Raw genomic sequence first — 16860 nt, 5'->3', positions numbered from 1 at the left:
AGAAACTAACACTCAAATAAGTCTGAAAAACATTAAGTGTGTGTGTGTATATAAATAGAGAGAGAGAGCACACAGGCTTGAGCACATGAACTATCAAACAAAGGAGATAAAACATAAATAATATATGAGTCTAGGTAGAACATACAAAGGTGTTCTTTGTACTATTTTTATTTTTGCAACCTATTTTTATTTCTCAAACCAAGTTCGAAATTATTTGCAAGTAAGCTTTAAAAGCATTATTTTCTTGCCAAGTCAACACTAAGTATGATATATTTTCACAATATATAGTAGTGAAGTATTAGGTTTTTCTTTACTTGAACTAAGTCTCTAAGTTATGACTGCTATTAAAATGTAAAGGCTAGCACAATTATCAGTACATATTTATGTGACAAAGAGTATGAGTTCAGAAAACTGAGCATACGTTGCCTGCGAGAAGTTAAAAGGGCTGCATGGAGTCAGTTCCGAAGTGCTCTCAGGACCATTACATAGCAGTAATCCTTACAGGCCTAACTCCTAAATCCCAGGCATCAGTCTAGGATTCCTTAGTCACCACAAAATCCTGCTCTTGTTTTATTCTGTGCATGTTTGGAAGGTGCAGGGGGCATGTTTGATCTTTATAACCACATCATCAAGCACTGTTCCTGGCACATAAAAGTAAATATTTAACCAATGAACAATCATACTCCTATTTAATCAAGGCTAAAGCTATAATGGATGCAATTCCTTGACCAAAAAATACAGTTTTTCTGTCATATCTGAAGATAATCAGAGATCAAGGTAAAAAAATATATATATATTTAAAGGAAGCTGTGAACCTGGTAAATTAAGGATAACAAGAATCAATAACTTTGGAAAATGAAGCCAAAGCAAATAAAAAGTTTGACTATAAAAACAAACTCAGACTGTACTTTCTGCATGATTTTTCTGTAAACTTAAAACTTCTCCAATAAAAAAATAAGAATTAAAAAAACACATTTAAACATGACTCATTCATTTATAGATGAAGAAATGAATAACACCTATAAAACATATGAAAAACTATAGCTATTCAACTATTCTGTACCATAAAGGGGCACCAATGAAACAGTACAGTAGAAAACTGCTCTCTGGATATCAAATTGTTACTCTTCTTCTCAGCTAATCTTCTAAACAACCTGATACTTTTCAAATAACCTCAAGGGAAGTGTTACTGGAGTTGTAATAAGCATAGGTTCCAGCAGAACAGGGAGGGAATGAGAGCCTGCAAAGAAAACAACTGCTCTGAACACTATTTTTTTAAATATACATATTAACCATCAACACCAGGAATAAGAGAAAACTAGCCAACGATGTTGCTCAAAATCTAAGCAACTAACTTCTGGGCCAAGATGGTGGCTTAACAATGTGTGCATTTTAGTTCTTCCTCCAGAACAACTACTAAATAACCAGAAACAGTACAGAACAGCTCCTGGGGCCACATTAGTGACTGGATACACAGCATACCCTAGTCTGGACCAGCTGGATCAGCTGCGAGCCCCCCCAGAACCGAGAGTTCCCCAAGACCCGGCAGCTGGCACCCCTCCCCCACAGGCTGCTTCCCAGAGGGAAAGGGAAGAGACTTTACCAGCAGCAGCGGCTGAGCCCAACCAAAAGCCAATTGTGGAATTAATTAACAAATTCTGACTGCTAAAAATAGGCCCCCAGTTCAGGTGAACCGGGTCAAAGTGGAGGTCGCTCATTTTAGCCCTGGTGCCAAGGGGGCAAGGCTGACGGACGATGGAAAAAAAAAGAAGGAAACAGAGGTTTTTCTGTGACCGTGTTTCTACAAAGGCTTAACTGCCTTCAGATACAGTGCCAGGGCTCCTGAGGCTGCAGCTGCCCCAGGCATAGGCAGAAACACGCTCCTTAGAGGGCTTGTCTGGAGCCTGTGCCTTCCCCAGGAGAGGGGTGAAGCCCAACTCAGGTGGAATCCCTCCCTCCAGGAATTCAGACACCAGGGCTTGGTAATTTGAAGCCATTAAAACAAGCCTACAGACTTTGGGGTCAAGATTGCGGCTGAACAACATGCGTGTTTTAGTTCGTCCTCCAGAACAACTACTAAATAATCAGAAACAGTACAAAACAGCTCCTGGGGCCACGTCAGTGACCAGACACACAGCATACCCTAGTCTGGACCAGCTGGACCAGCTGCCAGCACACCCCCTGAACCGTGAGTTCCCAAAGTTGCGGCGGCCAGCGCCCCTCCCCCACAGGCCGCTTCCCAGAGGGGAAAGGAAAGGACTTTACCAGCAGCAGGGACTGGGCACAATTAAACGCCAACTGTGGAACTAATTAACAAATTCTGACTACTAAAAATAGGCCCCCAGCTTAGGTGAACCTGATCAAAGCAGAGGTTGCTCATTTTGCTCCAGCGCCAAGGATGCAGGACTGACAGAAAAAGGGGAAAAAAAAGACGGAAGCAGAGGTTTTTGTGGCTGTGTATCTACAAAGGTTTGACTGCCTCTGGATACAGCGGCAGGACTTTTCAGGCTGCAACTGCCCCAGGCATAGGCAGAAGTGAGCTCTTTTGGGGGCTTATCTGGAGCCTGTGCCTTCCCCAGGGGAGGGGTGAAGCCCCACCCAGGAGGAATCCCTCCCTCCAGGAATTCAGACCCCAGGGCTTGGTAATTTGAAGCCATTAAAACCAGCGTACAACCTCTCCTCTGTCTCCACCACACCCCCAGCAGGGAGGTCTGCCAAAGTTAAAGGTACTGCATCATCTTATGCTGGTGGGACCTGCAGTCAGACAAGCGCCACATACTGGACAGGATAAGAAAAAGAGTCCAGAGACTTCACAGGAAAGTCTTTCAACCTGCTGGGTCTCACCCTCAGGGAAAACCGACGCAGGTGACTCTTTCCTCTTGATAGGAGGCCAGTTTGGTCTGGGAAAATCTGGCTGGTGTATATAATATCTAAGTAGACCCTCCTAAGTGTGTGTGGGGGGGGCGGGGAAGGAACCACACAAGCAAGGCAAGAAACAAGAAACAAGAACTGAAACATTCTCCTCTGTTAAACAAAACTTAAGCTAAAGGTCTAGATAAAGCTGAAGGGAATGTCAAAGAACAGATAGACAACAAATTCATCCAGCAAGAAAACCCTAGATAAAAGAAGTGAAAGCAATCTCCAGAATACACTAATTAAGGTAATTAAATGCCTAGACAATAGCAAAAAATAACCAATCACACTAGGAAAATTGAAGATATGGCCCAGTCAAAGGAACAAACCATCAATTCAAATGACATACAGGAGCTGAAACAATTAATTCAGAACGTACGAACAAACATGGAAAACCTCATCAAAAACCAAATCAATGAATTGAGGGAGGATATAAAGAAGGCAAGGAAAGAACAAAAAGAAGAAACTGAAAGTCTGAAAAAACAAATCACAGAACTGATGGGAATGAAAGACACAGTAGAAGAGATGAAAAAAACAGTGGAAACCTACAATGGTAGATTTCGAGAGACAGAACATAGGATTTCAAAACTGGAGGATGGAACATCTGAAATCCAACAAGAAACAGAAACTATAGGGAAAAAATGGAAAAATATGAGCAGGGACTCAGGGAACTGAAAGACAATATGAAGCGCACGAATATACGTGTTGTGGGTGTCCCAGAAGGAGAACAGAAGGGAAAAGGAGGAGAAAAACTAATGGAGGAAATTATCACTGAAAATTTCCCAACTATTATGAAAGACTTAAAATTACAGATCCAAGAAGTGCAGCGTACCCCAAAGAGAATAGATCCAAATAGACATACTCCAAGACATTTAATAATTAGAATGTCAGAGGTTAAAGAGAAAAAGAGGATCTTGAAAGCAGCAAGAGAAAAGCAATCCATCACATACAAGGGAAGCCCAATAAGACTATGCGCAGATCTCAGCAGAAACCATGGAGGCAAGAAGACAGTGGGATAATATATTTAAATTATTAAAAAAGAAAAACTGCCAACCAAGAATTCTATATCCAGCAAAATTGCCCTTCAAAAATGAGGGAGAAATTAAAACATTTTCAGACAAAAAAATCACTGAATTTGTGACCAAGAGACCAGCTCTGCAAGAAATACTAAAGGGAACACTAGAGACAGATACGAAGACAGAAGAGAGAGGTGTGGAGAAGAGTGTAGAAAGGAAGACTATGAGTAAAGGTAAAAAGAAGGAAAATTAGATATGACATATAAAATCCAGAAGGCAAAATAGAAGAAGAAAGTACTACCCATGCAGTAATAACACTGAATGTTAATGGATTAAACTGTCCAATCAAAAGACATAGTCTGGCAGAATGGATTAAAAAACAGGACCCATCTATATGCTGTCTCTACTCAAAGGACACGAGGCCAAGGACACAAATGGACATTTACACACCAATGTTTATAGCAGCATTATTAACAATTACCAAGAGATGGAAACAGCCTAAATGTCCATCAACAGACAGTTGGCTAAACAAACTGTGACATTTACATAAGATGGAATATTATGCAGCTGTAAGACAGAATAAAGTTATGAAGTATGTAACAACATGAATGGACCTTAAGGACATTATGCTGAGTGTGATTAGCCAGAAGCAAAAGGACAAATACTGTATGGTCTCACTGATATGAACTGACATTAGTGAATAAACTTGGAATATTTCCTTGGTAACAGAGACCATCAGGAGATAGAAATAGGGTAGGATATTGGGTAATTGGAGCTGAACGGATACAGATTGTGCAACAGGACTGTATATAAAAACTCAGAAATGGACAGCACAATACTACCTAACTGTAATACAATTATGCTAAAACACTGAATGAAGCTGCATATGAGAATGATAGAGGGAGGAGGGCTGGGGCATAAATGAAATCACAAAGAAAGACGATAAAGATTGAGATGGTATAATCTAGGAATGCCTAGAATGTATAAGGATAGTGACTAAATGTACAAATTTAAAAAATGTTTTCGCATGAGGAAGAACAAAAGAATGTCATTACTGCAGTGTGCTGAAAATAGATGGTACTTAATATTTTAAAATTTCAAAAAAAAAAAAAACTCAGAAATTGACAGCACAATACTACCTAACTGTAATACAATTATGTTAAAACACTGAATGAAGCTGCATGTGAGAATGATAGAGGGAGGAGGGCTGGGGGCATAAATGATATCACAGAGAAAGAGACGATAAAGATTGAGATGGTGTATTCTAGGAATGCCTAGAATGTATAATGATAGTAACTGTACAAATTTAAAAATGTTTTTGCATGAGGAAGAAAAAAAGGAATGTCATTACTGCAGGGTGCTGAAAATAGATGGTAATTAATATTTTAAAATTTCAACTTACGTAAAACTAAAGCAAAAAATGTTTATTTGGTACAAAATTTATATTTTGACTAGTTCATCTCCTAATATAACTTATGTAGATAGTTGGTTGAACAACATAAGTACATGGAACCTTGGGTAGGACATGAAATTTTGTTGGTTTGTCCAGAGTGATGCCCCCATGAATCCCAGAGTAATTTGATCAGCAACTGGAAAAGTATTTGCAAAGTCCCCTTCAAGGAATGGTGAGAACGGGGGAAAATTCAACCTCTCCAAGTTGAATTCTTGATATTCTCACAAGCAGTGTGGACAACCAAAGCTATAGGCTGAGGCCCCAGTTTTGGGGTTTGGCTTGGTGCCACAAAGGATAGGTCAAGTCTACTTAAAATTAGGCCTAAGAGTCACCCCCAAGAGAGCCTCTTTTCTTGCTCAGATGTGGCCTCTCTCTCCAGCCAATATGACAAGCAAACTCATCGCCCTCCCTGTCTACGTGGGACATGACTCCCAGGGGTGTGGACCTTCCTGGCAACGTGGGACAGAAATCCCAGAATGAGCTGAGACTCAGAATCAAAGGATTGAGAAGAACTCTAGAATGAGCTGAGACACAGCATCAAGGGATTGAGAAGGCCTTCTCGACCAAGTGGGGGAGGAGTGAAATGAGACAAAGTATCAATGGCTGAGAGATTCCAAACAAGAGTCCAGAGGTTATCCTGGAGGTTATTCTTATGCATTAATTAGATATCACCTTGTCAGTCAAAATGTAATGGAGAGGCTGGAGGGAACTGCCTGAAAATGTAGATCTGTGTTCCAGTAGCCAGGTTTCTTGATGATGATTAATAATGATATAGCTTTTACAATGTGACTGTGTGATTGTGAAAACCCTGAGTCTGATGCTCCTTTTATCTACCCTGTCAACAGACTGGTTAAACATATGGAATAAAAATAAATAATAGGGGGAACAAATGTTAAAATAAATTTAGTCTGAAATGGTAGTGATCAATGAAAGGGAGGGGTAAGGGGTATGGTATACAAAATTTTTTTTTCTATCTTCGTTTTATTTTTCTGTTGTCTTTTTACTTCTTTTTCTGAATTGATGCAAATGTTCTAAGAAATGATCATGATGATGAATATGCAACTATGTGATGATATTGTGAATTACTGATTATATATGTAGAACGGAATAGCATATATTAGGAATGTTTGTGTTTCTTTCTTGTAATTTTTTTTAATTAATAAAAAATTTTTTAAAAATCTAAGCAACTGTGAAAAGTGGACAAATTGTAATTTAGATACATCTTTTGGTTTTGAAAGAGAAGCTAAGGCAAGATAAATCCACATTAAAGGAATCCCTGATCTACTTTTGCCTGATCTGCAAAGGACAGAACCTCGAATCTAAGTCTAAGCATGAACCTCCACTGTAGTCACAGGTTTTGTGTAAAATAATAGGTAGAAAGAGCTTCTGAAGTTTAGGGAACTTTTTCTCTATTTCACCTAGATTGGGCTTCTTTAAGTGGGATGAATAAATGTAAACAACTAATCTAATACTTTTAGTTTCCCATCCACTCTCTCTTCACAATCCCCAGTATGGGGGCTCTGGATTTCCATCCTTACTGGGGCTCTGTGAAGTCAATCCACAGCCCAGAAATGCAGCCTGCCTGTGCTGGTGTGCAGACCTGAGATGAGGGACACCACTGTAAGGTCTGCCAGTGGCTCCTGTTAGTGCTCATCACATGGTAACAGGGACACAGATTAGAGAGGAAAAGTTACCTAACTCCCGTTCTCCAATCACAGTTCAGTATACTTCTAAACCATGCATGCTGTTTACTAGTGACACTAATAGCTGCTTTAATGTAAAACCATTTACCATATACATCTAGCAATACAAATAATACTCTGGCCCATAGGTTTCCATTCTCTAATATCCAAAATTCATCAACAAATACACAGGCCTATCAAACTAGACAAGGTAGCTTTGGATTTGTCTGGACAAATGGTGATAGCAAGCATCCCATCACAAAAGATTTACAGCCTAGAATCTGGAAGAAAACACTAATATAAGGAACTCCTGGGAAGACAGAACAAAAAATTTACCTGTAATGCATCAAAAGTCACAGAGCTTAAATTCTGCAACCAACTATGTGGAAAATAAACAGTAATTTATAATGTAAGGAAACCAGATTGCTCTTTTTTTCCTTCAATAAAAAAAACACCAAAGACGTGAAAATTATCAGTCAATGATTTTTAATTCTGCAGTCAAAACTAACACAGATCTGAATACTGCAAGAGCTTAAGAATATTTTCAGGATAACTACCACCAATATACAAATTATACCCATTAAAAATTATGCTCTAGGGCAGGCCATGGTGGCTCAGCAGGCAGAGCTCTCTTCTGACCCAGGTTCAATTCTGGTGCCCGCCCATGTGAAAAAAAAAAGAGAGAGAGAAAATCATGCTCTAATAACATTCTTATTAATTAAAAGTAGTAGTTTTTGTTTGTTTTACCTTCCATAATTCAATGGCCACAGGCTGATGGGGTGGATTGTCACAGTATATATCTTCCACAGTTTTTTTCCAAAACTGCATCCGCATCAGTCCAATTGCTTTCTCAGAGACTAGGTCCTTAACCTGTGAGTAGGGTTTTAAAACTTTAACAAATGCACAGTTCACAGTAAAAAAAAAAAAAAAATCTTTTCATATAATTCAACCAAAAACTAAGTTTAATTCTATACATTTGGTTTAATTTTTCCTTGAAATTATGTCGGTTAAATTCCTGTCATTATTAGTTTTCTACATAGCAGATGCAAATTATTTGGTGCTAAGTCAACAATATTTCCAAGATTTACATTAAAAAAACAGAAGTTTGAACAGTAATCAAAGTATTTGCAACGTCCCCTTGGGGAAATGGTGACAAAGGGGGAAAATTCAACTTCCCCAAGTGGAGAATTCTTGACATTCTCACAAGCAGTGGGGACGATCAAAGCAATAGCCTGAGTCAACAATCTTGGGGTTTGTTCATATGAAACTTAATCCCACAAAGGATAGGTCAAGCCTACTTAAAACTAGCCCTAAGAGTCACCCCCAAGAGAATCTCTTTTGTTGCTGAGATGTGGCCTCTCTCTCTCAGCCAACACAACAAGCAAACTCACTGCCCTCCCCCTGTCTACATGGGACATGACTCCCAGGGGTGTGGACCTTCCTGGCAACGTGGGATAGAAATCCTAGAATGAGCTGGGACTCAGCACCAAGGGATTGAGAAAACCTTCTCAACCAAGAGGGGGAAAAGCAAAATAAGACAAAATAAAGTGTCAATGGCTGAGAGATTTCAGAGTTGAGAGGTTATCCTGGAGGTTATTCTTACACATTAAATAGATATCACCTTGTTAGCCAAGGTGTAATGGAGAGGCTGGAGGGAACTGCCTGAAAAATGTAGAGCTGTGTTCCAGTAGCCATGTTTCTTGAAGATGATTATATAATGATATAGCTTTCACAATGTGACTGTGTGATTATGAAAACCTTGTGTCTGATGCTTCTTTTATCTACCTTATCAACAGACGAGTAAAACATACGGCATAAAAATAAATAGGGGGAACAAATATTAAATAAATTTAGTAGATTGAAATGCTACTAATCAATGAAAGGGAGGGTAAGGGGTATGTTATGTATGAATTTTTTTCTGTTTTCTTTTTATTTCTTTTTCTGAATTGATGTAAATGTTCTAAGAAATGATCATGATGATGAATATGCCACTATGTGATGATATTGTGAATTATGATTATATATGTAGAACAGAATGATCAAAGGTTAAGAATGTTTGCATATGTTTGGTGTTTTTTGGTATTTATAAAAAAAATTTTAATTATAAAAAAAGAATTGGCCTTGTTAGGTTCAGATAAGAATCACCAATATATGTTTAATCAAAGAGATAAATTTTAATGAAGTTCATGTTCTTGAAACGTCTTCCCACATACCAAACAGCCAAAACCATTTTAAAAAAGAACAAAGTCAGGGGACTCACACTTTCTGATTTTAAAATTTATTACAAAGCTACAGTAATCAAACATTGTGATTCCAGCACAGGACAGACATATAGACCAATGGCATCAAATTGAGAGTTCAGGAATTGATCCTCACATCTTTGCCAACTGATTTTTCACAAGGGTGCAAGTCCACTCAACTAGCAGAGAACAGTCTCTTCAACAAATGGTGCTGGGAAAATTGGACAGCCATATATGCAAAAGAATGAAAGGTGACCCCTACATCACACCATATACAAAAACTGACTCAAAATGGATTAAAGAGCTAAATAAAAGACCCAAAACTATACAAATCCTAGGAAAAAGCATAGGGAAACAGCTTCAGGACCTTGTATTAGACAATGGCTTCTTATTGTAAATAAGCATAGGTAAACGAGACCTCATCAAAATTAAAACTTTTGTATATACCAAAGGGTTTCATCATAAAAGTAAAAAGAAAACTTACAGAATGGAACAAAATATTTGGAAACTAGATTAACTGATAAGGTTTTAATATCCAGAATATATAAAGAAATCCTTCAATTCAACAATGAAAAGAAACTAACAAATTAAAAAGTAGACAAAACAAATGAGGGAGGAGTTGTAACTGAGAAGTTAGTATTTAATAAATGATCATGACTACTAAATCATTACATTGATTATTATTTTTAGTTTCTTGTATATTAGAACAGCCAGAAGGAAACACCTAAAATTGTGGAACTGTAACCTATACTATACTTTGAAATTTGCTCCATAACTACGTGCTAAACTGTACTTTGAAATTTATCACTTTTCTGTATATACTATAATTCACAATAGAAAACATTTAAAAAAAAGAAGTGGCAGGCTGGGCCATGGTGGCTCAGTGGCAGAGTTCTTGCCTGCCATGCCAGAGACGGGGGTTCAATTCCTGGTGCCTGCCCATGCCAAAAAAAAAAAAAAAAAAAGTGGGCAAAAATAAACATTTTTCCAAAGAAGAAATACAAATGGCCAATAAGCACATGAAAAGATATTCAATACTATTAGCCATTAGGGAAATACGAACCAAAATCACAATGATGGGAAAATGACAAAACAGAGAGCTCTAGGACTCAATCCTCCTCTAAAACAGATAGTATAAGAACAGTATAAGAAGGAACTATCTGAAACAACTGTTCTAGGACTCCAGAGACCAGGGGAAGACTGTACAGCAAACAAGGAAGACCAGGAGGAAGAGGCTAAGAAACTGCAGTAAAAAACTGTAGAGTGCATGGAGAGTCAAGATAGAGTTCACAGAAAGTCCGGAAGATGCTCAGTGAATTCAGTACCCCATGCCAACCCTCATCAGCAGCTCCCTGGAGGGAAGCACGGTGCCACAGTAGCAGGCAGGCACAGCTGCATCCCAGAAGGGGGTGGCACCCAGCCCAGCCTCATGTCCCAGACCCAGCCCTGCTTTCCTACCCTTGGAGCCCAGTGCAGCTGTCTCTGCCTGGTCTTCCAGGGCCAGCATGAAAGCTCTGCAGCACCTGATGGAGCAACTCAAGCTGGAGGCCAGCATGGAGATGATCGTGGTTTCTCAGGTGGCTGCAGAGCCTCAACAGTACTGCATGCAGAACGCCTGCAAGGACGGCCTGCTGGTTGGGGTGGCAGGAGGAAGCAACCCCTTCTGGGTGCCCAGATTCTGTGCTTTACTCTGAAGTTTGTAGGGAAGAAGTTCATTGCGGAATGCCTTTAAGCATAAAGTGAACACTGCTCCAAGTTTTAAGAAAATTCTTCTCTCTAGCCAAACAACTTTTAGCTATTTGAGATCTGTCTTATGGCTACTTCCATGGCCAACATTCTACAGAAATTGATACATTTCTGCTCAAATAAGAAAACTGGGTAAAAGAGCAGATCTTTTAAATGATAACAACCTGGTTCTACTGGTGAAGTGCTTTTTACATAAACAAAAATCCTACCACCAAATACACATCTCTTTCATAAGTGAATTACCAGTGTTTCTATACCTGGAATAGCATGTGTGTTTTATTTACTAGATGTTTACATTTTTGGAAGGAAAACATTTGTTTGCTTTTTAATTGAGTATTTGTAATTTGTTCTTAAGATTTTTATCCTGTAACAAAATTTTGTTCTTGTCTCATAAATGGTTTCTATGTGAAGATAAGCAACTATAAAATTCTACATGGTACATGACTCCCAGGGATGTAAATCTCCCAGACAACATGGAACAGAAATCCTAAAATGAGCTAGTACTTAGCATCAAGGGACTGAAAAAACTTTCTCACTCAAAAGGCGGAAGAGAGAAATGAGACAAAAAATAAAGTGTCAGTGGCTGAGAGATTTCAGAGTCAAGAGGTTATCCTGGAGGTTATTCTTATGTAGTATATAGATATCCCTTTTTTAGTTTATGGTGTATTAGAGTGGCTAGTGGGAAATACCTGAAAATGGAGAGCTGTGTTCCGGTAGCCATGTTCCTTGATGACTGTTTAATGATATAACTTTCACAGTGTGACTATGTGATTGTGTAAACCTGTGTCTGGTACTCCTTTTATCTATAGTATTGACAGATGAGTGAAAAATATGGCTAAAAAATGAACAAGTAATGGGGGAACAAAAGTTAAAATAAACTGAGTAGATTGAAATAGTAGTGGTCAATGAGAGGAAGGGGTAAGGGTATGACAGGTATGAGTTTTTTCTGTTTTCTTTCTTTTGCTGGAGAGAAACAAATGTCAAAAAAAATGATCATGGTGATGAATACACAACTGTGTGATGATATTGTGAGCCATTAATTGTAACCGTGTCAAGAATGTTTGTATGCTTGTTTATTGTTCATAATAAAAATACATTAAAAAAGAAAAATTTTAGGGGAAAACAGATCTGCATACCCAGGGTGGCACTTCCCAGACCCATACACATGGAGTCACATCTTCCCTGCCACCAGGCACCCATACATTCATGCACTGACCTCTTGATGCCTGCACCCCAACCCCCTGCCCTGCACATGTGCACCCCTGCCCCACCCCTGGCAGAAGCAACCTGCTCACACACATGAGGTGCTCACATACTCATCTGTGCTATACAGCCTCCATCCTGCACACACATGCACCAACTCCCCTGCAATTGCACACCTCTGCCAGGCCCTGCCCACCTGACATCACCCACCCTTGACCCACATCCTGTAACCCCCATGACCTGTACCCTTCCCCTACACATACCCACATCCACATCTAGGACCCACTGGACCCCTCCCCAAGTGCAAAGACACACCCGCGCCCTGCCCTCTCCGTGCCCGAACCTCTACACCCTGAGACCTACAACTTCCACACTCCATGAGCCCACCCACCTGCACACAAGCCTGTGCACCAGTCCCCATGCATTCGCAGAGCCCCTCCCATCTGCCTTCTGACACACTCTCCATTTGTATCCCCAATGCTGCACCCTGCTCCTGCAGGTCTGCCTGAGCTGCAACCCACCCCAAAAGCCTCAGCACTGCACCTCCACAACCAAGCACCCTACATCCCATGCTCATAGACCCCAACATAGTATCCACAAACCGTGCTAAAACTGTGCTGCAACCTATTACCACACTGTTGCACCCTGCCCAATGCCCCACATCCTGCTCCACATCCATCCCACAAATACAAAGCTTTAGACTGAAGGAAATCAACTTCCAAAGCAACCCTATCAAGATATTTACATGCTTCAAAGGTGATAGAAGACCACTAAGCATATCAAGATGCAGACAGATATAGCCCAGCCTAATGACCAAATTAAAACATCAGAGGAAAAAGACTTGGGAACAACTAATCAAAGATATTCATGTAACTCTACTAAATAAAATCAGCAGGATGGCTAATGATATAAAGGAGATCAAGACACTAGAAGAGCATAAAGAGGAATCTGAAAGAATAAACAGAAAAATAGCAGATATCATGCAGATTAAAGATGCTGTAGACCAAATATATATATATATATATATACTAGAGACACACAACAGCAGATTTGAAGAGGCAGAAGAAAGAACAAGCAAACTAGAGGACAGGGCAACTGATCTGAAACACACAAAACAGCAAATGGCAAAAAAGATGGAAAAAATTGAAGTGGATCTCAGGGAAATGATAAATAAAACAAAGCGCACAAATATAAAAAACACTGGTTCCCAGGAGAAAAGAAGAGTAAAGTCATAGCAGGATTAGTGGAGGATACAATGGGGGAAATTTCCCAACCTTATAAAAGATATAAATATGCAAATCAAAGAAGCTCAACAAACTCCAAATAGAATAAATCCACATAGGCCTACCCCAAGACACATACTAATCAGTATGTGTCTTGAGCAGAAAATTCTGAAAGCAGAAAATCCTGAAAGCAGCAAGAGAAAAACAATCTACTACATAAAAGGGAAACCATATAAGAGTGAGTTCAGACTACTCAACTGGCACTATGGAGGCAAGAAGGCAATGGTGAGATATATTTAAGATCATGAAAGATAAAGACTTCAAGCCAGGAAGTCTGTACCCAGACAAATTGTCTTCAAAACTGAGGGAGATAGGGCAGGCCACAGTGACTCAGCAGGCAGAATTCTCACCTGCCACGCCAGAGACATGGGTTTGAATTCCAGTGCCTGCCCATGCAAAAAAAAAAAAAAGAGGGAGATGTTAAAATTTTCAAGACAAACAAATGCTGAGAGAATCTGTCAACAAGAGACCAGCCCTACAAGAAATACTAAAGGGAGTTCTGCCAGCTTAAAAAAAAGACAGGAGCGGCATAGAAGCAAAGAGTACTAGTAAGGATAACTTAAAGGATAAAAACGGGAAGAGGGAAAAGAATATATGGATCCAACAAATAAAATCCAAAGAATAAGATGGTAGATTCAAAAAATGCTTTTACAGTAATAACTTTGAAGGTTAATGGACTAAACTTACCAATTAAAAGAAACAGACTGGCAGAATGGATTAAGAAATATAAACCAGCTATGTGCTGCTTACAAGAGATTTATCATAGACACAAGGATACAATAGATTCAAAGTAAAAGGATGGAAAAAGATGCAATCTGTAAACAAAAGAAAGCAGGAGTAGCTATACTAATATCAGACAAAATAGACTTTAAAGATAAAGACATTATAAGAGACAAAGAAGGACACTATATATTAATAAAGAGACAATTCACCAAGAAGAACATCATACTAGAAATTCTAGCTAGAGTAATAAGGCAGAAAAAAAAAAAAAAGAAATAAAAAGCATCCAAATTGGAAAGGAAGTAAAAGTATCATTATTTGCAGATGACATGACACTACACTTGGAAAATACTAAGAAATCTACAAGAAAGTTACTTGAGCTAATAAACAAATGCATCAAGGTAGCAGGTTATAAAATTAATGTACAAAAAATCAGTAATGTTTCTAAACCCAAACAACGACCTAACTGAGGAGTCAATTAAGGAAAAAGTTCCATTCAAAATTGCAACTAAAAACTCAAGATCTAGGAATGAACGTAACTAGGGATATAAAGGGCTTGTACACAGAGAACTACATAACATTGCTGAAATAAATCAAAGAAGATCTAAATAGGCAGGAAGACATTCCCTGATCACGTATGGACAGGAAGATAAAATATAGTTAAGATGTCAATTCTACCCAAATTGATCTACAGATTCAACACAGTACCAATCAAAATTACATCAACCTATTTGGAAGACTTGGAAAAGCTAGTTACCAAAACCTTCTGGATGGGAAAGAGATCCCAAATAGCTAAAAGCATCCTAAGAGAGAAGATTGAAGTGGGAAGATTAATATTCCCTGATTTTAAAACTTATTATATGGGCGGGCCACGGTGGCTCAGCAGGTAAGAGTGCTTGCCTGCCATGCCCGAGGACCCGGGTTCGATTCCCAGTGCCTGCCCATGTAAAAAAAAAAACTTATTATAAAGCCACAGTGGTCAAAACAGCATGGCACTGGCACAAAGATAAATTATTGACCAATGGAACTGAATCAAGAGCACAGAAATCGACCAGCAAAGCTATGGTCAACTGATCTTTGACAAGGCCCCCAAATCCACTGAACTGGGACAAAATAGTCTTTTCAATAAATGGACACGAGAGAATTGGATATCAGGAGGAAGCTTACCTTACACCCTATACAAAAATAAACTAAAATTGTATCAAACACAAAACATAAGAACAAGTACCATAAAGCTCCTAGAAGAAAATGTAGGGAAACATATGCAAGACCTAATAATAGGAGGTAGCTTCCTAAACTTTATACCCAAAGCATAAGCAACAAAAGGAAAAAACAGACAAATGGGAACTCCTCAAAATCAAATGCTTTTGTGTCTCGAAAGACTTTGCAAAACGGTGACGAGGCAGCCAACTGAAGGGGAGAAAATATTTGGAAATCACAGACAGGATAAAAGTTTGATATCCTGTATACATAAAGAAAACATACAACTCAGTAACAAAAGAACAAGCAACATAATTATAAAGTGGGCTAAAGATATGAATAGACATTTTTCTGAAGAGCAAACACAGATGGCTAAAAAGCACATGAAGAGATGCTCATTCTTATTAGCTAAAAGGTAAATGCAAATCAAGACTACAATAGATACTACCTCACACCTGTAAGAAAGGCTGCTATTAAACAAAGGAAACTACAAATGTTGGAAAGGATGTGGAGAAATTGGGACACTTATACATTGCTGGTGGGAATATATAATGGTACAGCCACTATAGAAGACAGACAGTTTGGTGGTTCCTTAAGAAAATAAACATCAAGTTGCCCTATGACCAGACAATACCACTACTCTACGTATGTAACCAAAAGGGCTGAAAGCAGTGACACAAACTAAGATTTGCATACCATGTTCATAGCAGCTATTCAAAATTGCTAAAAGATGGAAACAATCCACGTGCCCATCAACAGACAAGTAGATTAACAAAATGTGGTGTATATATATATATATATATATATATATATATATATATATACACACACACACAATGGAATATTATGCAGCAGTAAGACAAAATGACGTCCTGCACCATGTGACAAGATAGATGAGCCTTGAGGACATAATGCTGAGTGAAGTACACTGGAAACAAAAGGACAGATAAACAAAAAGGACATAAAAGTATGTTTTGTGACCATGGTAAAGGTAAAATCAGAAGCTTATAATACAGATTATAGAGGAACTAGATTTTACTTTTATGACCATGGTAAAGGTAAAACCGGAAGCTTATAATACAGAATATAGAGGAACTAGAGAAACACAGAAGCTTGAGATGGGTGAATAATGAGGTTGCTAATGAGGGTGAACTTACCTGTAATGAACAGAAGTGAAGACTTTCAACCAGTGAGTCTATAAGTAATATTACCATATTGAAGGTGAACATGATTGAAAGGGGTTGTACAGACTCATGAGTCCCACTGATGAACACTACAAATATAAAAAAGTTCTTGCATGAACTAATGCAAGGTATGAATCTCGTACAAAGAGTGTATAATTTAGGGGTATAGGGGGAAACTGCTATTGCATACTATAGGCTATGTTTAACATCAACAGTACCA

At 38.7% G+C, this 16860-nt stretch overlaps 1 protein-coding gene and 1 pseudogene across 9 annotated transcripts in view; one reads left to right on the top strand and one right to left on the bottom strand.

The window, feature by feature from the left end:
- Window positions 1-16860, bottom strand: part of NDUFAF6 (NADH:ubiquinone oxidoreductase complex assembly factor 6) — a 253614-nt gene that overhangs the window by 69419 nt on the left and 167335 nt on the right. For 8 of the 9 annotated variants that reach the window (XR_013178341.1, XM_077167255.1, XM_077167256.1 and 5 more), the window contains one exon: window positions 7812-7934. Coding sequence is in view for 8 of the 9 variants with exons in the window: in XM_077167250.1 (XP_077023365.1) it covers window positions 7812-7934 (123 nt within the window). In the remaining variant the exon portion in view is untranslated. Of the gene's footprint in view, window positions 1-7811; window positions 7935-16613; window positions 16757-16860 lie in introns of those variants that run through there. The other variant, XM_077167252.1, reaches the window with a different exon arrangement.
- On the top strand, window positions 10633-10998 carry LOC143685734 (guanine nucleotide-binding protein G(I)/G(S)/G(O) subunit gamma-10 pseudogene; annotated as a pseudogene).

The sequence above is a fragment of the Tamandua tetradactyla genome, chromosome 6 (genome assembly GCF_023851605.1).
Source record: "Tamandua tetradactyla isolate mTamTet1 chromosome 6, mTamTet1.pri, whole genome shotgun sequence".
Taxonomy (NCBI): Eukaryota; Metazoa; Chordata; class Mammalia; order Pilosa; family Myrmecophagidae; genus Tamandua; species Tamandua tetradactyla.
This window is presented reverse-complemented; position numbering and strand designations above follow the sequence as displayed.